Source organism: Platalea leucorodia, assembly GCF_965183815.1.
Source record: "Platalea leucorodia genome assembly, chromosome: 18".
Lineage (NCBI taxonomy): Eukaryota > Metazoa > Chordata > Aves > Pelecaniformes > Threskiornithidae > Platalea > Platalea leucorodia.
This window is the reverse complement of record NC_138840.1, coordinates 9,168,398-9,193,384: the sequence shown is the minus strand read 5'-3', so window position 1 is coordinate 9,193,384 and position 24,987 is coordinate 9,168,398. Positions and strand designations below refer to the sequence as shown.

At 58.0% G+C, this 24,987-nt stretch overlaps 1 protein-coding gene across 17 annotated transcripts in view; it reads right to left on the bottom strand.

The window, feature by feature from the left end:
- Nucleotides 1-317: 317 nt before the first annotated feature.
- LDLRAP1 (low density lipoprotein receptor adaptor protein 1) overlaps nt 318-24,987 on the bottom strand; it is a 40,944-nt gene continuing 16,274 nt past the window's right edge. The window contains exons 1-10 of one of the 17 annotated variants that reach the window (XR_014230128.1): nt 18,326-18,474; nt 15,654-15,796; nt 13,949-14,061; nt 11,091-11,205; nt 8,187-8,259; nt 7,667-7,750; nt 6,037-6,167; nt 4,382-4,416; nt 1,047-2,358; nt 318-766 (exon numbers count right to left, since the gene is read on the bottom strand). Coding sequence is in view for 12 of the 17 variants with exons in the window: in XM_082329707.1 (XP_082185833.1) it covers nt 5,806-6,167; nt 7,667-7,750; nt 8,187-8,259; nt 11,091-11,205; nt 13,949-14,061; nt 15,654-15,796; nt 18,326-18,410 (975 nt within the window). In the remaining 5 variants the exon portion in view is untranslated. Of the gene's footprint in view, nt 6,168-7,666; nt 7,751-8,186; nt 8,260-11,090; nt 11,206-13,948; nt 14,062-15,390; nt 15,627-15,653; nt 15,797-18,325; nt 18,477-21,976; nt 22,127-24,987 lie in introns of those variants that run through there. The other 16 variants (XR_014230129.1, XM_082329718.1, XM_082329708.1 and 13 more) reach the window with 16 other exon arrangements.

Here is a 24,987-nt window from a genome sequence, read left to right as displayed (position 1 = left end):
CGACTTCCCTCTCCCGTCCTCTGTCCCAGCCTTACCCGGAGGCCGACCCGGCACGGCGGGGGCTCAGGCAGGGACGGATTTACCAGGCAGGCTGCAGCGGTCACCTCCCGAGCGGCGCGGGCTGGTGTCTAACGGCAGCCGCTCTCCCACCTGAAAGCCCTGGGAGGAGGCTTCCAACGGACACAGACCTCCCGTGGACGCTTCCCGTCGCTTACTGCTACGCGTCAAGGGAGCCAGAGGACTCAACCAGCCAGAAACACAAAGGCTTCTACACGTTAAAAGGACCGCGGTAAAAATAAAGTCACCCAGCACAGACACTCCAAAAAATGGTACAACTTTTATCTTCCTCAGTACAGATATTCTTTACAGCAGAAGGATTTCTTAAAAAACTCTATACATACATATATAGTATTGTGCATTTCCGTATATGCTCCTCGAGTCTCGAGGAAAGGAGAAGGACCCACGCCCAGCGCAGCGCTCGGGGGCCACTCCTGCAGCCCCGGGAGAGCGGCGCTCTGCCAGCTCCGGCCTCGCCGGCGCAACGGGTTCGCGGCTCTGCCGCCTGCCTCTGCGGCACGGACAAACTGAGGAATTCCTTCAACGGCGAGAGTGACGTTACACGTAAGATCGAATAAGTCATAGGCGCAGTAGTTGGAAGATGTAAAATTGCCTTCAACACAATTTTGCAGGATAAACAGAGCACACATTTTATTGAGAGACATGATGAGTCAGCTTCACAAGTCCTCGATACCTTATCACAACAACACTTAGGGAAAAAAAAAATCAAATCTAAGTTAGAGTCACTCAGCTGTTTCCTAATAAATTCTTACAGCTGACAAAGAGGTTTTTCTTTTTTTTTTTTCCTGCAAGCAGTTTTAAGAGAGTTATAAAGAGCTATCTGGGGAATGAATTAGTGTTTCAAAACCAAGTTACAAATCTATAAAACAGATTAGTATACTTCACATAAGGCCACAAACACTGCAAACTGTCAGTGCGACTATTTAGGATCATTAAACTTAATCTTTTAATTAGCATAAGCTTTATACCTCCATTACTTATGTTCGGTCCCAGGAGCAGATGAAGACAGCTTCCCGAGCCTCCCGGGAGCTGCGGCTGTCGGGGGAAGAGGATCGGAGCCCCGCTGGAAGGGGCACCTCCTGCTAACTGAACATCCAGGAATCGGTCTCGCCTCATCCCGCTCTGAGTCTATTGAGTGAGCAACAACCGAATGGTTTTGAGACGGTAAAAAGGCACGCGCAGCCAAATCCACTTAGCAGAGCTAAGAACACGGATCTGTTGTGCTGCTGGCTTCACCCAACCTGCAACTTCCAACACGCTTTAGCCAAACAAATTGCTGCTCCCCGGTGGTTTTGCTGTTAAAGCCACCGGTGCAGCGGAGCCTTGGTAGTTCGAGTCGCGTCAGAAGCGGCGCGCGTGAGCCGTCAGTTTTGAAACGGACCTGCAGCATTGCCAGGTTAGGGGTTTTTTTGGGTAAATAGCTTCTGAAGAGAAGTTACAGGCACTGCTTACCTTGACAATTCGGACCATTGCTTTCAGTTCAAGTTTTAAAGTGCAAAACTTCATAGAGTCTTTGGGTAAAAAAGCGTCAATTCCCACACGGAGCCGGCGAAGGAACGGCCCGAACGCGCAGGGGTGACCGACAACTGCGAGAGCGCCGCAGACGCTCACAACGAAAGCGAGATCTCGGCTACCTCTGATTTTAACACTGTTAGCAGCTGCTGCAAATCTCCTCCCTCCGCCTAGGCAGGTGACGTGTTGTTCAAGAAACAGTGGATCAGTAACAGTTGTGCTTGCAGTCGCATTTGCATCTGCAGACCTTTGTCTAGAGAAGTATATACAGAGCGACTTTGGTGTTGCATAGTCTTTTTCAGAGAGGCACAGGCACTGCTGAAGGTCCTTCCGTGGTATATTGCCACCTAACACTGTAGATGCTCTACACACCTTCCGATAATATATGTAAACTGTAACGGCTATGAATAAATATGTTGAAGAGCATCTCGTGGTTTAGATAAAAGCAAGGTACAAAAATCTGCATTAGATTTCTAAAGCTTTGGTCTAAACTGTGCTGTAACATCAGCTGACTTGGTGAAGAGCCCTCAGGAGAGTCCCTTGCGTACAGCACCCGCAACGGCGTGATTCAGTCCACGGGCTTTAGTGGTTCTTCTTGCGTCAGCTGTTAGATGCATCCGACCTCAAAACATGAACAGATCATCCTTCTCGCCTGTGTTGGAATCTATTTTGTTCCAGTCTGCAGGCGAGAGCGTTTCTGCGCTCTGGATGTCTTGAGCCGTAAGTCCTGTGTCGAGGACGTGAGGGTTTGTCCTCGACTGAGCCAGTCTAAGAGGGGAGAAAAGCAGAAAGTAAGAACACAAATCCGTGCCGTTTATAGCCTGGACGCTTGATGCATCCGTAATGCCGAACCCTAGCTGCAGGTCCACATTTCAAAATCCTCCAACAGAATGGAATAATTCAGTGAGGGGAGAGCTGGCACACAACATGTGCAGCTCTCTCAAGTCTGTTGCAGCTTTGCTGCTGGTTTATCCTAACATTTCCCCTACAGGCATCCAGGGAATTTGCAGCCTGGACACCCCGTGTATTAATGGCCTGGCAGAACGGTGCCGTTTTCCTCCCCCGAGCTGTGCATCCTTAGCTGGGATCTCATCTCGTCGGCAAGGCTGCACCGACCACGGGAGCAGCCTCACTGCAGTGACTCGATGTTCACGGCGCTGCGTCTGCACACGCAGCCCGTGCTGCAGCTCGCTGCCGCCGCTCTGCCCGCCGCACGCCCTGGCCCGAGCACTTAACTCTGGGCTAAGACGCAGCAGGACTCGGATCAGCCCTAACGGGTCGTCATCTGAGCCCATCCTAGATGTTCCACAAAACCTAACAAGCCCCAGTTTGTTGTTGTGTTTTTAAATACCTCTGTGAAAAGGTAACACTGCAGCATCAATTCTCCCAGGGCCCAAAGGTTAACTCAAATATTTGGTGTTTCATCCAGGGGAAGCACGGTGTCAAACAAGCCTCAGATTAAACTGGCCACACGCACGTTTTGTAATGAAAAAGAAAAATGACCAGCGATGATGTGGCGGCAGGAACGCCGTCAGAAGCATCTGCCTCGGTGGATGAGCAGTCCAAATACTGAGTCACTGGAAGGCCAAGGGTGATGTGACAACTCGGCATCCAGCAATGCAAAACAAAAGACCGCAGCCAACAACATCTGCTTAATTAAGTAGGGCAAGGAAGAGAGGTGAGGAAAATAGACGACATTAAGACATAAATTCAAGCAGCCCCTTTATCGAACACAACTTGGGACAGGGCTACCGTGGAAGCGAAAGCTGGAAATCATTGCTGAGCGCCGATCACGGCTCGGAGGCTGTTTCCTTAGGGCCGAGCAGGCAGGGTCTGCGCTGCTGCAAACCCCGGCGGACGCGCGCGGCCCGCGGGGAGGTGGCGGTGCTGGGCTCAGCCCTGCTGCTGCCCGACTCCCTCCTTCAGCACCTCCCGGCCGGAGGAAGGCTCCCGGCACCTCTCTGCTGCCCGTAGCATCTGCACCCAAGGCAGCTCTTGGCCCAAACCGGGGCCTCCGCAGCTCACGCTGCCCAAACAGTGGCCGGGTGGCTTCGTGCCCTGACCTGGAGGACGGGACCCGCGAACACTAAAGCATCCCCGTCACCCCGCAGGGGCCTGCCCGCACGAGGACAGGCAGGAAAACTCACCTGAAAGAAAATGGATTTGTTTCACATTGCTGGATTGCTCGGCGTGCAGGTATAGGGAAGCTCTTAATTTGGACTGGAGTGCGAACTAAGCCACGTGAAGCCACAAACTCTGAATGCGCTCAGGTGCACGAATTCAGAATCGGTGCCTCAGAGTCGCCCTGACGCAACCGCGCTGCAACAGGGACCGGAGGAGCAGGGAGGCCGCCCTCCGCAGCTGCTGCTGGTTTGGGGACAGATGGGAACGAGATCCCAGGGTTAGCCCAAACCTCACGGAGAGGCGAGGAAGGGTAAAGTCCCCCGTGCCAGCAGCTGGGACCAGCGTTGCCGCAGATAGCACGGGAGCTGGAAACGGGCAGCCTCAAACCACCCTGGCAAGCAGGAGCGGACACCAACTGCTTGGGGAATTAAATTCCCTATCACATACAGCCTCTCTCCATCCTTAAAAGGTTGTCAAAATATTTGGCTTATCAGCCAGCCTCAAAGCCTATCTTTCAATTAACAGCTGAGGCACTGATGGGGCAGCTGCCTAGGTCAGATCACGGCGGCTGATTAGATTAGGAGCATTATTAAAAGCCAGTCACTAGTCAAGTGTCCCGGGCTGGTCCCCGGTGGCACGAACTGGTAAAGGGAGTTATTAGAATTACCTTGAAAATGCCTCGTCCAGACCATCATCCATTTCCTTTGTTAAAGAGATAAAAAGAGAGAGAAGTAGTTGCTAAGAGAATGCACAAAAGTGTATTTAGAGATCTGGCTCTGCGCTTGAGCATGGCAGACAAAAAAAATATATGTATATATTGACTTCCAAGTGCCTAAAGCAACACTCCTCTCCTCGGGCAGGTTTTACCTCACTCCGTAGGAGCCCCAGGGTAAGAGGCGTCACGCCGGGCGGTCCGGCCGTCCTCGGAGCAGATGCAGGGCTCGGGGCAGGGACGCCGCGCTCCCCCCGCAGCCCAGGGCCGGGCGGGGGCCCGGCCCTTTCCCACCGTCTCCAAACCAGGCTGATTCTGCCCCACTGCCTGCGTGGGCTGGACCTGGCCCGTCAGCTGCACCACATCCCTCTCTGGGGTTAACCGCAGCCCTCGGCTCTCCCAGCTCCTGCCACGAGACTGGCACACGCTGCGGGTTCCTGCTAAGAGGGGGAACTTGGTCGGAGCTCGGACAGATGCTCCGGGCCACCCTCAGGGCTCTTCTGGATCGGGAACCCAGAAAGCAACTCTGCACCGGCGCCCAGGAGGGAGCCGCGCTGCTCGCAGGCAACTCTGGGATCCTTTGTCTCTGCTCTGAAGGTTTCCCAGGGAGAGCACTGGGGCCGCTCGCGGGAGAAGGGTTTCCCATGCAGGAAGATGTGCGAGGGCTTTGCCACGGACAGACTTGACTATTCCCAAAACCTTGTGATGTACTTACAGACTTAATGTAATATGTAAAGTACGAAAACTCTGCAAGAAGGGAGGGATCGGAGACCGCTGGTAAGCCTCCAGGATTTGGTATGACTTAGAGCTGATCTGCAGGTTTAACCCGAAAAGCCTCAGGCTCAGACCTGGCAGACTCAAGAAACAGGCTCCAGGCAAAGGCCTTTGTCATTCAATTCTCCAAAATTTAGCGGACTGCGTGTTTGCAGAGAGGGCACGTGGCGGGGGCGAGGTCCCAGGTCAAGCGGGGCTTCGAAGCCCCAGCCCAGTCGGTGATGGAGCTCTTGGGCGCGGAGGAGGCTCCCCTGCGGGTGCGCCCGCAGACACGGGGCCTGGGTCGTTATTTTTCTATTAGTGGGCCACAACGCAATTAAGCCAGATGACTGAGGACCTTTTAGAGAAGCCATCCATGCTCACACAGGCCAGATGATACAGCCGCAAACAAGAACGAGGAAGAAATAAGAGTAATAACGAACATAAATATAACCTGGTTTTAGTGAACAGTGAACAAAAGCCAGCAACATAATGATTTTTTCCCCTGAACAGAGCAGTTAGGTGGTCTCTCAATTAAGTGACAAACCACCGAGAAATGCTGCTCGAGAATAAGTAATATTCAATTATCTGACAGTGGCGTTTCTCAGAGCACCTCGCAATCTTGTTCATTTATTTACAGAGCCTAAAAAGGGCAGTAGGTACTCGAACACTAATCGATCATTTCGAGTAGGATACCGAAACCCAGCTCGCTCGGGCATCTCTGAAACGCTGCCTGAACGGCCCAGCCACCCCGGAGCTCCCGGGGGTTTATCCAAGAGAAAGCCCCAGGAGGAGAGCTGGCATCGCTCCCTGCCGCCGGCTCGGCAGAGGCCGCGGTGCCCCGGGCACACACTTACCCACACCACGTTGTTATTGACAGAGGAGCTGGGCCCAAACATGCTGTTATCTAAGCGTGGGGAGTTTGCGCTGCCGCTCAGGGGCGATTTGGCAGGATCTTCTAAATCCAGCAAGTTCCCCGTGGCTGCTGCTGTGAACAGAGCAGAGAGGGAATGAGGCAGGGGAGGGGAAAACAGAGGTGACACGAAACCAAGCCTTTTTGCAGCAATTGCTTCCCCTCAAGAGGGGAATTAAAGGGTTGCATCCAATTCCTTCAGGATGGCCCTGAGTTTTAACGTGCAGGAGCTGCATTCACCCCAGTGGGCGCTGCGGTTTCAGCCCGAAGAATTTGCGATGCTCAGATCGGGCACCCAAGACCCCCTCGACAGGGACGTGGGCGAGGATTGCCCGGCTCATCCCTCCAGCAGCCGTCAGCAGAAGCTCCTGGGTGCCCACTTACGTTCAGGGTGAGCCAGGATCGGCCCCAGGCAAAGCTGAGCCATCCCAGCCCCGGGACATCCCAGCCCCAGGACATCCCAGCCCCGGGACATCCCAGCCCCAGGACATCCCAGCCCCGGGACATCCCAGCCCCGGGACATCCCAGCCCCAGGACATCCCAGCCCCGGGACATCCCAGCCCCGGGACATCCCGGCCCAGGGTAGGAACAGACTGCGAGCAATATCCGCAGCTCAGCCCAAGGCATCGATTCAGCATCTTGCAAAGACGCATCGTTATTTTACAGGACCGAGGGCAAATCGTGCACTGGGTGAAAAGCAGTTTGTAGCTCGGGGGCTGCCGGTGCACCGCAGGCTGGGTTGTTTCAGGGAACCCTCAGATCCTCCCCGTCGCCCTGCAGTAAGGGCGATGCAGAAGCGTCCCAGCTGCGGCGCGTCCCCAGGCAGACGCCGGGGCCCATTCCTACACCCGTGGCAGCCCCGAGCCTCGCTGATCCCGGTGTGCCACCGTTTGTGACAGATTCCTCCAGTCCTGGGCCTTCGCATGAAGAAATGAGATGTGCCAGCCTGGAAGGAAGCCCAGTTTAATGCTATTTTCCTCCGTGCCAAATCCTCTTATCTCTGTGGCCAGCATGGAAGAGAGATTAGCCTCTTGTCCCACTTCTCCCTGGCTACGCGTCTTGCATTTCAGAGGCAGCAGAGGACCCACGGCCAGGCACTGAATTACGAGGGGGTTTACTGTTGAATTGCTTTATTTTCACGCACCTCTCCTTCCTTAGGGGAGCCGGAGGCGGAGTGGTGCCTGGATGCCCATCTCCTTCAGCCGATGGGATGGCAAGTGTTTCGGGTCCAAGACAAACCCAAAATCAAACGTGGGATGTGGGGGTCAATGCTAAGCTCATAAGGACATTATGGCCAGTTTGCCTGGGGCAGAAGTAAACAGATTTGGGGTGGCAGCAGCTGTGTACGAGGGGCTGCGCGAGATACCTAAGGGGGAGACGGAAGGGCTGGGCAGGCGGCCACCGCGTCCCAAGCGCTCTGCCGAGGGCAACATCTCCACTACGACAGAAGTGTTTGCTCCTCGCTGGTCTTCAAAGCCCTCCCAGGAGCCTGCCCCGTCCAGGGCAAAGCCCGCAGACCTCAGGCTGTTCCCCGTTCCCCACCCTGAAGCAAAGCTCTGCTGTCGGTGACTTACGTGCATCGGGGTGGACGGGGGCTTCCGAGCTGGGGCTGCTCGTCCCTTCTCCTTCCAAGATGGACCTTTCTCGCTTCTCCTTCTCTGCAAAAGGAGGAGACCCCGTCACTGCCCACAGAGCGCTCCCCCGCGAGCTTTTAGGGAGAAGGGACGGGGGACAGCTAGGACGGCCACCAGGTCTCCTCTGCCCACAGCAGCCCAGGCTCTGGGTGCATTTTATAATCTCGTGGAAGGTGAAAGCAAAAATCCTGACAGCGGCAGGGCTCTGAGGTACCACGGAGAAGCACCAGGTCCTTCACACCCCGCCTGCAAGAGAGGAGCACAGCCAGAATCGGGCTGGATTTACAAGGCTGCCGAGAGAAACCAGGCAGATGCCTTAAATCACACCAGCGGTCGGACCAACCTTGACAGCAGCCTGGAAATTTGGAGGCAAGAGGAAAAGGCACTTGAAAGCTGGAAAAACCCCAAAGTCATCCCTTGAACTTTCACGTGAAGAGTGGGAAGAGGGGAAAAAACTCACCTTCCTTAGCTGCTTGCCAGAACTCAAATGCGATTTTGAAGGCCTGGGCTACGGTGAGGGTGACTGCTTGCGCCTGGAAAGACAGCGGGGAGGCAGCACGTTAATCGACGGGCCCTCACGTAGATTTAAATCATTTGGAGGTTTTGCTTTGCAGATTCACATTAACCTGGATCCAACCAGTCCTCTGCTCTGCGCACTCCCCGCCTGGCTGGGCAGGGGAGATCAAATATTGATGGAAGCAGAGACTTGCTCCGTGTAGGACATGCAGCTCGCTGTGGACACATCTTTAGGTGTAATGGGAAGACGGAGAAGGCAGGGACGCGGCTGTCGCAGCCATCGCGCTGACGGATGGGGAGAGAAGAGCTGCTCCTGACCGCGGGGCGCGCGCAGCTCTTCCTGCCCCCCACCCCTAAGCGTGATCCAAACAAGTGCGAGTGCTGCACGGCCCCGGGCTCGGCGGGCAGCTCCCCGAGGGACGTGGCTCCCCGCTCCAGGGCTGGGCCGCACCCACCGCAGAGCATCACCCACCAGAACGACCAACACCTCAAAGGGAACCAGCGCCCGGGCCGCTGTCGGCCGCACCAGGGCCAGGGAGGGATGCGCAGAGCTGCGGTCCATCCCTCCCCGGCACCGCGCACGACGGCACGCACAAGGATGCTCCGAGAGCAACAGGGTAAAACGCCACGAATTTGCAGCTCTCTCCAACGGGGAGCAATCTCAGAGGGAGGACGAGAGAGACCCCAGGGTCTTCCCCCGGCCGCCCCGAGCGACGCTGGGGTCTCGCTGGCTTAGACCAAGAGCGTGGGGTCGTTTTGCAACAGCCAGGGCCGCAGCAGGAGCAGGGACACCTTCCCCTTCACTCCCTCCATTCCTCCCCAGGCCGGGAGCTTGAGCAGCATTAAAAAACCCCACACTCTTAAATAGCCCAAGTTGCTGGAGATGTATAAATAGCGACATAAATGCCAGTTTCATTAGGAGAAGGCAGAGCTCACGAGCAGTTGAAGCGCAAGGAGATAACGAGTAACACTCTGCAAGGCTGGCACGCTGCAGGAGCCTTGAGGCGCGAGTTTGTTTTACGAAGTTGCAAACTCAACAAACCCAGACGCGGGTCCGTATCCCGCAGCCCCGGCAGCTCGGAGGACGGGGGGAGCGCGAAGGGAGCAGAGGCGTCCCCCAAAAGCCAGGCGCTCCTGCGCGGGAGGGGCGAGGAGACCCGGCAAACCTATCGGTGCCAATTAAGCCCTGCAAAGCAGGAGAGCTCATTTGAATGTCGGAGCTATTTACATCTTTGATGGAAGTGCAAACGCTTTATAGCAAAAACTTAAATATGGTAATTAAGTATGAAACTCCTCACAGCTGTTTACAATTTAAGCTGTCACATCTGAATCAAGTTTAATAGACCCAGCTACCATTGAGCATTACCCATGAACTAAAAATAAGGACTAATTATATGCCTGTGACTGGTAGCGGCGCGCACGTTCAGGGACCCTGCCCTGGGGCAGGGATGGTCCCTGGTCTGGGAGCAGGGCATCACCTTACCAGCATGATGTTTGTGCGTCTTAAAGACAAGGAAAAAAATTATATTTCTAGTTGTTGCCACAAAAGGCCTTGGAGAACTTTATTTGGAGCTGATGTACCACTGAGATAATTCTTTTAGCACTGGAGAGATTTAAATTTTAATTTGCAGAGCGAGGCTTATCTTTGCCGTGCAAGGATGGGAGCACACGCCGCAGAAAGGAGAGACAACTTGTAGCTTCCATTATTCTCTCCCCGGAAAAAAAACCCAAACGAGTCGGGAGAAGCGCAGAATATTAACAGAGCTGCGGGGGCCGCGCTCCGGGCACAGGGATGCTCCTCAGGACCCAGGGATCGCCACGCCGGGATGCAGCGGGTGGGAACGGCTCTCAGGTTTCCCTGCGGATTCGGGAGATGCCGTTCTCTGCTTGGGCCCCGCAAGAGGCACAGGGGAAGGTTTCTGGGGGCAGAGGGATCTGACCTGCCCCTCCTCTCCCCTACAGCCCCTTCCTGCTGCGGGGAGGGGGCTCAGCCCCAGCTCCGGCCCCACTGGAGGGACCCCCAGGGCTCTCCTTGCCCCACTCGCAGCCGGTGCCCAGCGATCCACTTCTCTCCCTCGCCCGCTCACCAGTGCCGGGTCCTTGCCCATCCTGATGCACTGAATCAGCAGGAAAAAATCCCGCAAGTGGGTTCAAAGCAAGAGCCCGACACCGTTTTCTATACCCAGGTCTCTGCTCCGAGCCCCATCCTCGGCACGCAGCAGGGTCTCCTGCGCTGCTCCCGCAGGGAGGACACGGCCCCGTCTGCAAAGAAGCTGCTAAAAATCGGACAAGGAGCTTCAATGGCAAGAAATGGAAGTAATCCAGGGCGGCGAGCCCAGAACCGCTGGCGAAATGCCTCCCATCAACGAGGCTGCTCCCGGGCACCTCGCTACCAGCCTCCCCGGAGACCTCCCCGCCTGCCAAAGCTTCTCGGCACGCCGGGCTCGGACCGGCTCCGGCAGCCCGGGGAAGCGGATGCTGAGCAGGGAAGAGTCCCAGCAGCTGGGACCGCAGCACGGCAGGGGGGTCCCAGGTGCCGGTGCAGGGCCAGGTCCTCTCACCCCCGCCCCAGACCCTGGGGCAGAAAGGCCTTTACCTGCCCAGACGACGGGCTGAATCCAGCCCGGAGTTACGCCCGCTCGAGAGCAATGGCCCGGCACTGGGCAGCATCGCCGGGATTAAACTGCCCATGGGCAGGCGGTGACGGCAGCGGGAGATGGGTGCTCTCCCGTGGCTGTTCGCCGGGGCAGAGCCCTCGCTCTGACTAGGGGCAGAGCTGTTATCTCCCCGGCGCAGCCCCTCTCTGCTTCCTCCTCCTACACATCCCCATTTCTTCCTCTGGACTGACCATTTTCCGTTTGGTACAGAGGAAGGCATGGCACTCCAGGTTCTCATTGAGCTGGTTCTGGGCAATGTAGGCAAACACTTTATCGTGGATCTTGTCTGCTGTGCAGTAGGATATCCTGAAAGACAGAACGAAACGTCTTGTCCGGGGCACTGTGTGCAAGGGAGATCAACCAAGCCCGCCGCTGACCTGCCCGCAAGCGCCTACCCCAGGGCTTCCAGCTCCGGGGCCGAGCAGGGGAGGCAGAGGGAGCGTGGGAGCGTTACCAGGCTTCAGTGCAACTCCTTCCCAAAGCGGAGGAGTCGACGCCGCTGGCTTGAGCGTAAGAGAAGCCCAGAGCAACTCCCGCAGCCACAGCGTGAACCACATCCATCACACGCAGAAGCAGGAGAGAAGAGAAAATGTTTCGCCTTGTGGGAAAGGACAGGTTAGAGAAGGCAGAGACCCTGCAGTGTGCCAGCCTGGGACTACGCCTGACAAATGCTCTGCCTTTAGAAGAGAGACTCCGGAAGATTTTCCTTGGAGGATAAGCTTGCAAGGAGAGAGGAGGACTTGTTCTCAGCCTACGATTTAATCTTGAGGCTCAAACCAGGGCAAGAAATTGATGCAGGGGTGCCCAAGAAAAGCTGTTGGAATGGCTGAAATTCAGGCTCCGAGATCCGCAGTAGCAGATGCACGGGATGCTCCGAGACCCCTGAGCACACGGGACATGGGGAAGGAGGCTTGGCCACCCCAGTGGAGCATCCCCAGGACGGCCGAGTCTCTCTCGGCCCCCAGGCAGGGCAAAGCTCACTCCAAAACACCGAACAAGGCTCTGGAAGAGCGACAGGCTGACCTGTCTGGGGAGATCAGGCTGTGACCGGGGGCTCAGCCCCCTTCTGCGGGGCAGCGGGTCCCTCAGCATCGGCCACCTCTGCCTCCCGCGGGTCCATCTGCACCAGGAGCTGCAGGACTGAGCGTCTCGTCTGAGGCCAGCGAGCACAGGAGCAGCCCCGGAGGTTTAGTGCAAAGCAGCAGGTGCTAGCAGCGAGCAAAGCCTCTTCCCTGGGCACACAACAGAGCAAAGAGGTGGTAAGGAAAGAGAAAACCCAAGGAAAAAGTGGGACGCTTCAGTAAAAGTTTTCCCATGGCCTCACGATGCCCATTCAGCTCCTGCTCTCGCTGCCCCCGAGAGTTTGCGGGGAGGGGACTGGAAGGTCCCAGTTCCCAGCAGATGCTGGGACTTAAAAAGCCACATTCAAAATTTATTTACACTGCATTAGTTTGTTGCTGCATGTGAGGATGCCTCTGCTCGATGGCCTATATTTCGTCTTCCAGAGCTGAGCCGTGCTCTGGATTAAAGAGGCACTTGGAAGCTCACTCCTTCCTCCCGTTTGTTCCCAAAGCAGCGTGGCCGCTCTTTTAATAATCGCAACGAAGCCGTGGAAGGTCGTGCACAGGCACGTGGCCCTTCCAGCAACCCCCAGCGCTCAGCCCGATATTCGATGGCCATTAATTTCCAGGGAAAGGATAACTCGCACCCGCCTCTGAAGCGAGCCAGTTTTACGACCGAGGCCTCTGGCAGCGCACACCCGGTGACGGTGGCTGCGTTTCAGCTGCGGCCACGCCGTCCTGCCCCAGCACATGGCCCGGGGCAAGAGCTCAGAGCCAGCATCATCCCGGTGAATAGAAAAGCCAAAGAGAAAAGAGTAGAGGCGTTAGAGGAAAGCCCTGGGACTGCCGCGGGCAGAGCCCGCTCGCAGAGCGGGGAGGTGACCCCCCCCCACACACACAGACCCCGGCTTTCGCCGGGAGCCCCGCTCCCACAGTGCCAGCACCTCCGGGGAGCAGCGTCAGGCCCCACGCCAACAGCCTGTTTCGGATGCGCTGACTTCAGTGGACTGAATCGAGGGGATGCTCGTGCATGAGCACCCACCGGGAGGAACAGCTTTATCGACGGCTGTTAAAGCATCTGGGGAGAATTTAAGGCAGCGTCTAAAAACCCCGGCCCCGCGGCTCTGCCTGCTTTTACACCAGCGCAGCGATCCCGATTTTCGCCCAGCTCTGCTCTTTAGCAGCGGGTTTATCTGAGCGGGGGGCTCAGCGCCAGCGGCTGTACACGACTGCTGAGTTTGAACTGGAGAAAAGCAAGCGGGTTAGTAGCCTGGTTAGAGAGTGTGCCCCATCCCACATCTAGCAAAGGGGGACAGAGCAGCAGGCGAAGGACAGAAGCAGAGTGCGGGGGATGAAGAGGGAGAAGGGATGGAGGAGTTGGGAAGGGCCAGATCCGAGCTGAGCTCTGCTCCGCCAGGCCTGCGCCTGCCTCCAGCCTCTTTGGAAGAAATACTTGCCAAAGCCCGAGGAGCGGGTACGGGATAACCCATCCTCGCCCTCCCCACGCTGGCATTGGGTCGCAACGGCCGTCCCAGCCCAGCTCTTTGTCAGAGCTATTTAAACGTACCAGAGGTGCAGAGCAGCCAGCGAGGGGAGGGCACCCCGGCTCCGGCGCTCGCCTCCTCGCCCGCTCAGAGATGCTCTGGCCACCCTCCAAATTCGACTCTTGCCAGCACCCTGGGTGCTTTGACATTTCTATTGCCAAAAACAGGCGGTAAAGCCACGTGTGGCCATGGAGCGCTTGGCTGTGGGTCTGTAGTCCACACACACGACACCTCCAGGCTCGTCACGTCTTTCCTTACCCCTGGCCGGACACTTATTGCACCAGACATAAATTTACCTTAAATTTAGCAACCACCCTCCATCCCCCACCTTTGCTTTCCATCAAGGTGCGAAGGCCACCGAGGAGCCAGCTCAGCGTGGGCACAGACCGGAGCAGACGAGGAGCCTTGGGGCACGCACCCGCTGAAGGGCATCCCGTAACCCACCTGTATATGGAGACGTTCTCGATCAGCTCGTTCGTTCCGCTGTCGTTTAACACGATCCCTCTGGGCGAGACTTTCAGAGTCACCTTCTGCAGTTTCTTTCCACTCGCTTTCGCCTTTGGAAGGAAAAGAGGCGGGGAAAGTTACAGACTTTAACGCCGATACATCCAAAGGTACCTGAGCAGAGCAGAGACTCCAGGTATGCACCACCTAACAGGCATATTAATAGCACTCGTTAGTACTAGAGACTGAATTTACTACCAGGTGTGAGAAGGCACTCATTAAAACTTTTCCTTCCCTGAAGCGGGGATTTTTGCTGGCATTAACGAGACGAGGACACACACCGTCCACCCCAGGCTGCACAGGCCCAGCACCTCCGCGAGGGTCTGCCCGCGGCCATCGGCACGAAGCAGCTGCTGCTCTGGCCGAGCCGCGCGAGCGCTTTGCGACACCCCGGGGAGCTCCGTCTTAGGGCCAGCTCCGGAGCCGAGGGAACACCGGCACGAACAAGGGAGGAGGACGGTCCTGCAGGACGCGGGCTCCCAAGCAGCCGGCTTTGAGCTGTGCTGCCAAACCCCGCTCGAGTGGCAAAGCATCCCCACACCAAGGTCAGAACACCGGTTTAAAAAGTAACGAGACTTTTACGGGCCACTTTCTCTTATTTACTAGTCTCATGCTTTCAGCCTTCAGGTTACATTAGCTCACTGCCCAGCTTCTTTCCAAAAAAAAACCAAGAAAAACCCCAAACCAAAAGCCCCACAGCTAGCTACTTGCAGACTGCAGACCTGGATCCTCAGCCCTGCTCCCTGGGGACCTCACTTGAGCCGCATCCAGGCCAGCCGGCGGTCAGTCCTGCCCTTCCGAGGCTGGCCTCAGCCCTCGGGCTTTTATTTAAAGGCTCCGTCCTCGGTCGATCAGAGCAGACGCGAAGGGCTCTGCCAGCGGCTCCCGTTTCACGCGGGCGCTCTCCTCCCGTCCAGCTCAGCACATGCCAGGAAAGGATCCGTCATTACCCAGCGCAGTTCGCCACCCCATTGAGTTTTATGATGGTTAACTGTACAATTGGGTCTTTGCCTCATTCAGTTTTATAAAGGCTTAAAAGCATTAATTTTACTTGGAGCCTGGTGAGCAGGGGCTCCAGGGAGGCTTGGTGTTAGAGGATGGCTGAAAATTGGTCCCTCTGGCATCAGAGGTTACAGCTGGACGGTGGCTGCATTGGCCGGGAACTGGAGCGAGCTGTCCTGCTCCCTTCTCCTCTTAACCCTCCAAATCCCGGGAAGGAAAACCCAGAACGGCATGCCAGCAATTGCTCACGCGCTGGCCACGCTCAAAACGCTGTCCCTGCCTTGCGAGAGGAGAGGTGACCCCAGAGAAGGCTGATTTCACCAGATCAGAGGCTCCTTCCACACCCAGGGTCACCCAAAGCTTATCAAGGGGAGCCAGACCTCAGAGACGTAAGGCAGCTCCCCGCAGCCTGCCCCATCCGCGGGCTGCGGCTGGTCCCAAGGGCTTGCCGGTGCCACTGTCTGCATTTCTGCCCGCACCACCACCGTCTGCTCGCCCCTGGAAGGGCCGGACCTGCAATCCTGGCAGCCCCCAGCCTGCAGACGGACAGCTCTGCCTCCAGACCTGCGGCTTTTGAAGCTCCCCGGTGACAGACTCGTTTGAGCAGCAGGAGACAGGGCTCTGCTCCAGCACGGACACTCACGGTAGCCACGATCCTTTTGACGGCAGCCGCAGAGAGCTCCTCGCCTTTGGGCTGCTCCACCAGCGTCATGCCCATGTACTTGAGGCTGAAGAGCATCCCCTCCAGCAGCGTCTCACGGGTATCCGTCCAGTTCTCTGGGAGCTCTAGAGAGGTGACAGAGGCTCTTAGATTCCCAAACGCACAAGGACACCCGTCAAGCCGCGAGGGAGGGTTTAGGTACAAGCAGGGTGGTGGTTTAGCTACCGCCTGGACCCCCGTGCCCGAGCAGCTGGGAGCTCACGGTGCTGCCGCGGCTCTCGTGAGGTGCTGGGGGAAGGAGACGGGGCAGAGACAAGAACAACCCCCCCCCAATTTTTTCCACAAGCCACAGCAAATGGAAGCGACCCTTTAAGATCCATCAGCTCCTCAGTTTAATTGTGAGCGTCCAGGCCCACACCATAACCAAGGGGATGCTGAGCACCAGCCCCAGCCAGGCGCAGGGGAGGGCTCGGTGCCGCCCCACGCTCAGCAATAACCTCACCCTGCGCTAACCACCGCCTGCCCGCAGAGGCTAAGAGAGGATTTGCCGCTAGCGAAGCCCACGCACACAGCCGCAGGGATCCAGGTAATGCGCTCTGACTCGCCAGATCGGTCACCCCCAGCCCGGAGGAGCCCATGGCGCAGGTGGAGCTTCACCGGGGAGAGGCCTCTGCTCTCCCCTGGGATCGCCAAGGAGGCCACCAGCCTCCTCCCTTACGGGCTAGGCGGTGGGAAGCAGGGTCCCAGACACAGAGATAAGCTTGGGACCGCATTAGAAGTCAGGGGGTTATTTCTAAGCCTGAAATTTTTGCACCACAGGATCCAACCTCCAAACACGGAGCTGGCAACCCAGGATCTGCTGCTCTCGTGTTTAAGGAGGGTCTTGCTTTCAGCAGGGGGCAACAAACCCCAGCCTCCCGCGGCGCCCACGGCCCTGGGGAGCGATAGGGCTCCCGGAGCGGAGCCTCTGCTCGCTGCAGCCAAAACACGTCCCTGAAGGCTTTGCTGCCTTGTGTTCAGCCTCCTTCGGCTGCCTCCAAGCAGCAGGGCCAAACTCGGCAGCTCCCTGCAAACCCGCAGCGCCGGGAGGGCAGGGCTGCAGGGCCACGGGACGAGACTCAGCCTCCCGGCGAAGGTGAGACGGGAGATAAGCCATAAACGCCGGCACCACTCCCAGCGCCGGGCGTGGGTGCCGAGCAGCGAACCGCCCCGGCCGGCCCGGCACCGGCTCAGGGTGAAGTGACGGAAGCTGGGTGGGAGCGGTCCCCTGGGGAGGCGAGAGTTTGCAGGAGGGCAGGGGCTCCGCGCCCGACACACGGCAGCAGGCCCCAGCCCTGAAGAGGGAAAGGAAAAACCAAGGACAGGCGGGATACTGCGTTCACCTCGCATCCCAGCTAGAAGCAGAGGGTGCCAGCAAAAAGTCTGGAGTTCTCAAAAGCCAAGGGTGCTGCCGCTGTCCTCCCACCCTTGGTGGCCAAAGCCGGGCGAGCCCGCTGGGGTGGCGGGCAGCTGCCTGCCCCACGCTCCCTGCCTCGCTAGCCAGGCACGGCACGTGGCCCCTGGTCCCGTACCCCGTGCAGGGCAGCTCGGGGCCTCACCAAGGACGGGGACCCCCTGAGCACCCCACACTGCCCGGCACAACGCCGGCTGCAGCGGGGCGCTGGGCACCCACAGCTTGCGCTGGCCTGGGACGGAAACAGGGGCGGTTTGGGCGCAGCCACCGAAGTGCTCTCGGAAAGGAAGGAGCTGCGGAGGCAGCGCAGACAGACGCGCGCTCCGCCACGCATCCTGTGCTGCACCCTTCGCCACCGCCTCACGCAAACGACGGCGCGCGCGTCCCGCGGGGCAGCGGCGATGCCCCCCGCCCGGCCAAGGGCACCGGGCTGCTTTGCAAGGCGACTCCGCAGCAGGCTCGGGGCGAGCCCGAGGGCTGCCGCATCTCGGGGAGCCCGTCCCTGCGGGCACGTCCCGCGAGGCCACGTTGGGGCGGCACCCCCGCCCGCCATGCGGCCCCCCGAGGCCGCCCTCCCTCCAGCCAGCCGCCCCTTCGCGTCCCGCAGCCGTTGGCCCTTCATCCTGGCGAAAAGGCGTCACGGTGCCAGGTCAATCTCGTCGGATTAGTAAAATGAAGAAGTTTGATCGCGCTTGCAGGTGGCGAGGGGTGCAGGCAGGGCAAGGCACCCTCCCGCTGCGATGCTCGGGGCTCCGGGCAGGGGTCAGCCGGGCCGGTCCCCCCTTCCCCGGCCGCAGCGGCAGGGGCCAAGTGGCTGCTCGCCCATGGGCCAGTGATCGCGTGACGGAGCCAGCGGTGGGACGAGGCCAGAAACCGCCCGCCGGGCTCCTCCGTCCCTCGCCCTGGCCTGGGGGACAGGGACAGCCCCCCACCCCGCCACGGCTGCACGGGGAAGGGGCGCAGGGGGAAGGCGGGTGCCGTGGGGGGAAGCGGGGGCAAAAAGGGGGGTGAAAAAAGGGGTGCGGGAGGAGTAACGCGGAAAGGGGATACTGCGAGGCACAGAAAGGGGGGGGGGGAGCGAACAGGATTAAACCCGGTTAAAAGGGGGTGCAGGGGGGCGAGAAGCGGGCTAAAGCCGGGAGGGAAGAAGGGGGGCGCGGGGGGAGAGGCGCTGCGGGGAAAGCGGGGCGGCGGGGCTCACTCTTGTGTCGGCCGCCGGCCCAGGGGGGCTTGTGGACGCTGGGGCTCCGCAGCAGCGCTCGACCCGCCGACTTCAGCGCGTCCATCCCGCCGCCGCCCCCCGCCCCGCGCCCCGCGCCCGGCCCCGCCGCAAACTTTCCTGCGGCGCCAGCGCTGACCGCGTCCGGGGGCGGGGCCCGCATGCAAATCGCGGCGCCGTGACGTCACGCGGCCACGCCCCGCGCGGACCACGCCCCCTCCCCCGGGGGGTCCCCGGAGCGGCGCGGTGCCCCGCGCCCTGCGCCCGGGCTGCGGGGAGCCCCCGGCAGGGACGGGGGAGCCGGGGGGTCCCGGGGGGGAGCCGGGGACCCCGAGACTCGGCAGCGACCTGGGGGGGCCCCCCCAGATGGGGGGAGCTGCTGCGCCCCATAGAGCTTCCCCACGGGAGACCTGGGGACCCCCGATGTCCCCAGAGCCACCTGCGGGAGGAGGGGGAGGCAGCAAACAGCAGCTCCACGGGGGGCCCCACCTTCCCCACGGGGGGGGGGCCACCTTCCCCACGGGGGGGTCCCACCCCGATTCGGGGCAGGAGACCCTTCCCGGGGCGCCACGGCAGCACAACCCAACTGGCCCCGCTTCGGCACGCTCCGGCGACACCAAAGAACGCGGCGTTTGCCCCTGAGAGGTGTTTGGTTGCCCCCGTGCCGGGACGAGAAAATGGGATATGATATTTTAACACCGTGTTTGCTAAAGGTTACTCTGAGCACGTGCCGCCCCTCCGTGTCACCGCGGCCGCCAGCGTGCCTCAGCCTGAACGTAATTGTACGGAAGATTAAGGCCCTCAAAGGCTTTCCGAAATTAAAGGGATAATAGCGAGGAGGTTAAACCCCATATTTAGGATTTGTAGAATAATGCCTTACAAAGCCTATTATTCACAGAACCATTTGTGTAATTGAAAATCCCTTTTTAGTGAAATTTTACCATTCCCCGGTCACGTTTGTAGCTGGGAGCCCGGGAGTCACCGAGCCGGACCACCGGCGGCTGGTTCCCCTCCGCAGGACGCGAGCGGGGAGCGGAAGGGTCAGGCAGGATCTCTCTGCCAAAAAGCCCAGCCTAAAATAGGACGGTGCACTGCTACGTCTCCATTTAGTGCCTGGTTTGAATCTGAGCAGGGGAGAGCCGGGGATGGCGACCAAAACTTGAAAGAAGAAACTTCCCCCCGAGGGCTAACCGCATCGGAGCGGCTCTCTAAAGGCAGCAGCACACAAATACCAAAAAACCTGAAAAATCGCTGTGTCAGGAACAAATTTAAGCATATACATAGATCCATCTCTGTGCAGCAACTCACTTAACTCTGCACTTACCTCAAGCACATGCTCAGACCTAACTGAAGTCCAGGGTTGTAAGCACACGCTCAGATGTTTCACTAAATGGTTGATGGAGCTTAGCTCCCACCCAGCAGCCCGCATTTCACCGGAGGGCTTCCCGCTTGCCAATAACTGATGAGTTAAGGCAGACACCTTTGCAATTAATTCATTGACAAACTAGCCCGAGAAAGCCACCCGGCAGGTATCGGACACATCCGTGATTTATTTTCCTATTTCTGTATTTTGCACCACCACTGGCTAAATATATCACACCGTGCTCCGGTTCGCTCGGGCAGCGGCTTCTGCACCTGCGTGCTGCTCTGCTGCTTCCTTCCCATCATTTCCTCCACGGCAACTTCACAGGGCAGTTACTGGCCACGATCCCGACGGGGAAAGATCCGCAGCGTTCCTGCTGCGGCAGTCCTCCCTTGCTACAGCCACTCCCGCGCTGACCTTTGTAGCTCCCGTCACGGCGCAGGGGCTGCGTTCCTGTTCCTCCGGTTGTTATGCGAAGGGTGCGGGACCCAGCTGCGGCGCTGCCTGCCCCTGCCGAGTTTTCCCACTGGATCCCAGCACCGGTGCCGATGCTTGCCCCTCGCTTTGCTGACCGCGCTGTCTCGGGCGGGTGTTGCCGCAGGGGAGTAGCAGAACGTATTTCTTCAAGTGTCACCGCTCAAGTTGGAGAGCGAAGGACCATGACAGCAGCCCGGGAGAGAGGAGCCATCAAATCAAGGTCTTGAACATGGCTGTGCCATCCAAGCCAGCCTCCCTGAAAGTCATAAATTTAAAATATCCCTGTAATGGTAAAAAACGACTAGTGTCATCTGCCTGCAGGAAGGCAGAGCATCAGGCAGCCCAAAACCGCAGCTCCGCACCCAGCTACCTGCTAGCGCTGGGCGGCCCAGGGGCAGGCAGGTTCTGCAGGCCAGGCAAGCAAAGTCAAACCTATTTATTTATGTCCGAGTGCTGAGCACGGCACAGCAGCGATTTTTTCTGAACCTTCTTGCTTTCTCGCTACTGCGAGCACCCCGTGGCTGACCTCCCCAGCCCCACCGTGCTCAGCCGATCACCACCCATCCATCTCCCCGTTAATTGTTGTCTTTCCTGACGAGCTGCCGGCTCTTTCCGCACGTACACTCTCAAGGTTATTTTCAGCTCTGCAGCATCACCAAAACACACAAGTTTGCGTCTCCAGTATTGCAGCAGCGGGGCTGCTCCTCTCCGCTGTTCCTGACATCCAGCATCATCCCTTCTGTCCAGGAAAGACAAGGAAATCCTCGCCACTGTTCCTCCCCGCCACGGTGTTTGCATCCACAAATCACAATGAAATAAAGGCAGCTTTTCAGTGAAACTGCTGCCTTTTTTTGTAACGCTGACGTGTTTTCCCAGCTGGTGGGGCCACGGCCGAGCGAGCCATCCCCGATTTCTTTGAGCAACCTTTACAAGGCGCACGTGGCCCCGGACGCAGTTCGGTGGCAGTCATCGTGCTTTCCTGCGAGGGGGGTGTTCGTTTGCTCCCCGCTTTGATTAACCAAGCTAGCAAAGCCGTGCCGTCCCCCCGGCCAGGGCCGGCGCACGCTCCCAAGGCTTTACTCGTTCACTCCACTGCCTTCATATTTATAGCAAATTAGCATATCTGGGGCTGGCTAAAAGGTGATCACTAATGGGAATCTGAGCTCCTTCCACTCTGTCAAATCCATCCGACGTTTGCCTCCTAATAAATTGGCATCTTTGCTGAGAAGGCCTGTGTCTAACCATCTATGTGATAAAAGACCAATTGCTGACATTTGCTGCTGTTTTCCCTTCCTTTGACATTTCATTAAGGAGAAAATAACACCAGCAACTACAAATGTGCTCTCATTGACGTTTGTTGGCCATAATGTTGTGAGCTGCCCTGATGAAGCGAGTAGCTGGCAAGGGGGACATACCCTGTCTGCAGGATGACAAAACTCCCTCCCACGGCCGTGCAGCGTCTCGGGGCTCTGCAGAAAAGGCTGAGCCGCTCCCCGTTAGCTCCCCGGCTCGGGAATCGCCCGAACTCACCCCGCCGCCACGAGGTTGAGCTGTAACCAACCCGGACCTCAGACCCTCGCTTCAGTCTGTCAGTAAAACTTCTAATTTATAGGCGTGCTTAGGACTTGAATCACCAGTCATTAACGTGTCGTTAATGAGTCAGTTAACATGCTTTGGGATCTACGGAGAGAGGGTGTTATAAATACGCATAGCATCAAATATTGCAGAAATAAGCATCTGGCTGCACCGGTATTCGGCCGGGAGCCGCTGTTGGTTGCAGCGAGTGTACGTACTCCGCTCGGTCACGGGGGATCGGTCACCGCAGTCGTGCTGTGTCTCCGGAGGCTGCAAAGGGTTGGCGATGGGACCAGCTCCAGCATCACCGTGCAGGCCTTTGACGCCAGGACGCCCAGGATCAGCGCCGGTCAGAAAGCAGCGCCAGGCTGGAGGTGGGAAACAAAGCCTGACGTGAAACACTCATTTTAACAGCAGCCGAAGGGGTGCTGTTAGACACAGCATGGGGCTGTGTTTCTATCCTGAAGTTTTTGCCACCGAAAAGTAAGGTTTTTAAGCATCCTTAAGAAGCCTGGAGCTGCATCCAGGCCAGAACCGAGAGCCCCCTCTCTCGGAGCGAGGGATATTCCCTCTCCCCCTCCCAGATCCCCGGCTTGGCTCATGCTGCTCCTCGCCCTGCTCCGTGCAGCTGGGCACAAACAGAGAGCAAAGCCCCAGCTGCTCTCACCTCCCTTGCAGCCCCCCAACGCAGAGGGGCAGCGGGTGGGCTCGCCCCCGGTGATGCCAAATTAACACACTAATTACCATGCCCTCTTAGCACGATCCTCACATGCTCCCCCCTCAACCACCATGACCTGAATTTTCTATTTTTTGCAACCTCTTTTGTATCATGCTCTCGAGCTATTCTCACATCGCCATAGCCCGGCTGCTTTCGCCTGGATCACCGATAAAATCAGGCTGACGGCTGTGCATGCTGAACTGCCCATGCTGATGGAAAACAGGCCCAGGGCAATGAGTAGCAGCAACTTAATTGCAATCAAGGCCTGTCAGCCGCGTCAGCGTGCCCGACCAGCTGCAGCTGATGGGCCGGGGCTGTGAGCTGAGCATGCAGCAGGGAAAGCGGAGCGGCGTTTGAGGAGGCTGCAGCGATGGGACTGCCAGCGCGGCTCCGGCACGCACCACCTGCGCAGCGTCTTGCTTCCAGGGATGCTCAGTGCCAGATGCTACAGAGGATGGTTCAGGAAATCTCCTAATCCCTAGTAATTAGAGGCTGGCTTAAACCTGAAAGCATAAGACCAAATTTCATATGTTAATTAGCCCAGCTCTGCAGACTCTTGGGTACCAAGAAGTAAATCTCACTCTGTTTTGGAGCTCTGCACGCTTTTTGGTCTGAACAATGTCCTGCACAGGAAATCCCACAGCCTAGCTGCTCTCTATGGCCAGCGCCAGCCTTCAAAAATCTGACACCGAAGGAGCTCTCATGCTTTGCCCTGGCAGCAAATTGTAAATGAGGCAGGAGCTCACGAGCAAAGCAGCCTCCCGCCCTGCTCTGCTGCTGGCGGGGGCAGTGGGTGCCTTGTACGCCCTGTCACTGGGACGCGTCCCCCGTCTTCGGAGGGACGAGCGGCTCCCGTGACCGGGGAGGAAGCCGAGCTGGGGAGCTGAGCACAGTGGGAGGGATGAGGGATGGAAAATCCACATCAGCATTGCTGTCGTCCAGGGAAATTGGAAGCTGCGCTCGTTCCCAGTGTGTGTTTGTGGTTTGTTCCCCTGCAGACTCGCTTGTCTTCCCTCTGCAAACATACGTTTGCACGCCCAGCACATCGTCCCCTGCTTCCTTCGGGTGGCACAGCACAGCCCTGGCTGCTGGGCTGAGCCGCGGGAGCCGAGCCTGCCCTGGGAAGCAACCCTGCCCCGGCGGGCAGCGGCCGGGGGAGCAGATATCCTGGGCACCCTTTCCAGCTCCATAATGGCTGAGAGCAATCTCGGGAGAGGCTGGAGCGGTCCCTTCCCGTCCACGTGGCCGCATCTCCGGGGTCACGTCTGCTCCTGCACGCCGCAGCCTCCCCGGGGACAGCCCCGTGCCAGCTGCCCCAGCTTTCCGCAGATGGCAGCTCGAGCGCCGGGGGATTGAGCACAGCCCCAGGGAGGGCAACTGGGAGCTGGGCAAGGACGCTGCTCCCCAGCCACAGCCTGGCTGGGCACAGCAGGCCGCTTTGGCATGCCGGCATTTGGGATAAGCCACCAGCACGCCGGGCAGAAGGGGCTGCCCGGCTCCCAGCGCCAGCTGCAGCCCATCTGACCCCTGCAGATGTTGATCTGCTGCAAAGATCAGAGCTGGCGTAAAGCGCTCGGAGACTTTGGCTCAAAAAATACCGAGCGGCAGCAGCGTCTGTAGCCACCGCAGAAGGATTCGGCTCATTTTTGCTGCCTGGGCGTTAGGTGCCTGGTTGGAGCTCGTTATCTGCCCTCCCTCTGTGGTTAAGGAGAAAGTGTCATCTCCAGAGGGTGAACCAAACCCCGGGGGAGACGAACGCTCCTCGGAGGGGTCTCTGGTTTCTCCTGTTGACTTTGCACCCCGGCCAGGCGCCGAGCTTGCACCACGTTTTGCTTATTGCCCAAAGCGGCGGGGTGCACCCCGGCTCTGTGCGGGCGGCGGGAGCCTCCCACCACCTCCTCACGCTTTCTGTTCTTCGCGGCTTGTTTGGCCAAAGCGATTTGCCAAATGAGCGTCTAATTCATGAATCGTTTAGTTCCCCAGGAAATGCCTTATTTCATGGTGAATTTATTATTCACCAAAAAGATTGCTCAGCTTTAATGCAGGTGGAGAGGAAGGGTCCTTCCTCATGCAACTTCTCCAGTGGCTTCACCGGGTTCAAAGCTTTTAGGAGGCCAAGCCACGGGGTACAAATTCTCCTGGCATATGCCAACGATGTAGCTGAGAGCAAAAGTTAGCTTGTGTTGATTTTAATTAATTTTCCCAGTGTAAGGACAGTGGGACCAGGCGCTCTTTGAGGAGTTTAGTCTCTTATTTGGGTTAATTCTGCTTTTTATGACAAGGAATTCAGTCCTCACCTTAGGCTTGTGTTAAACTGGATTAGTTTTACTGACAGTGCTGGAGCTTTCAGGTTGACACCAGCATAACTTAGTTACATAATACAGCAAAGATAAAAATACATCTGGGTAAAATATCAACTGTTAGAGGAAATATAACTAGAGTGCCCACACATTTAATGCGTTCTGAAGAAATGGGGAGAGGAAGCAGGGTACTGTAATGCATAGTGTTCTG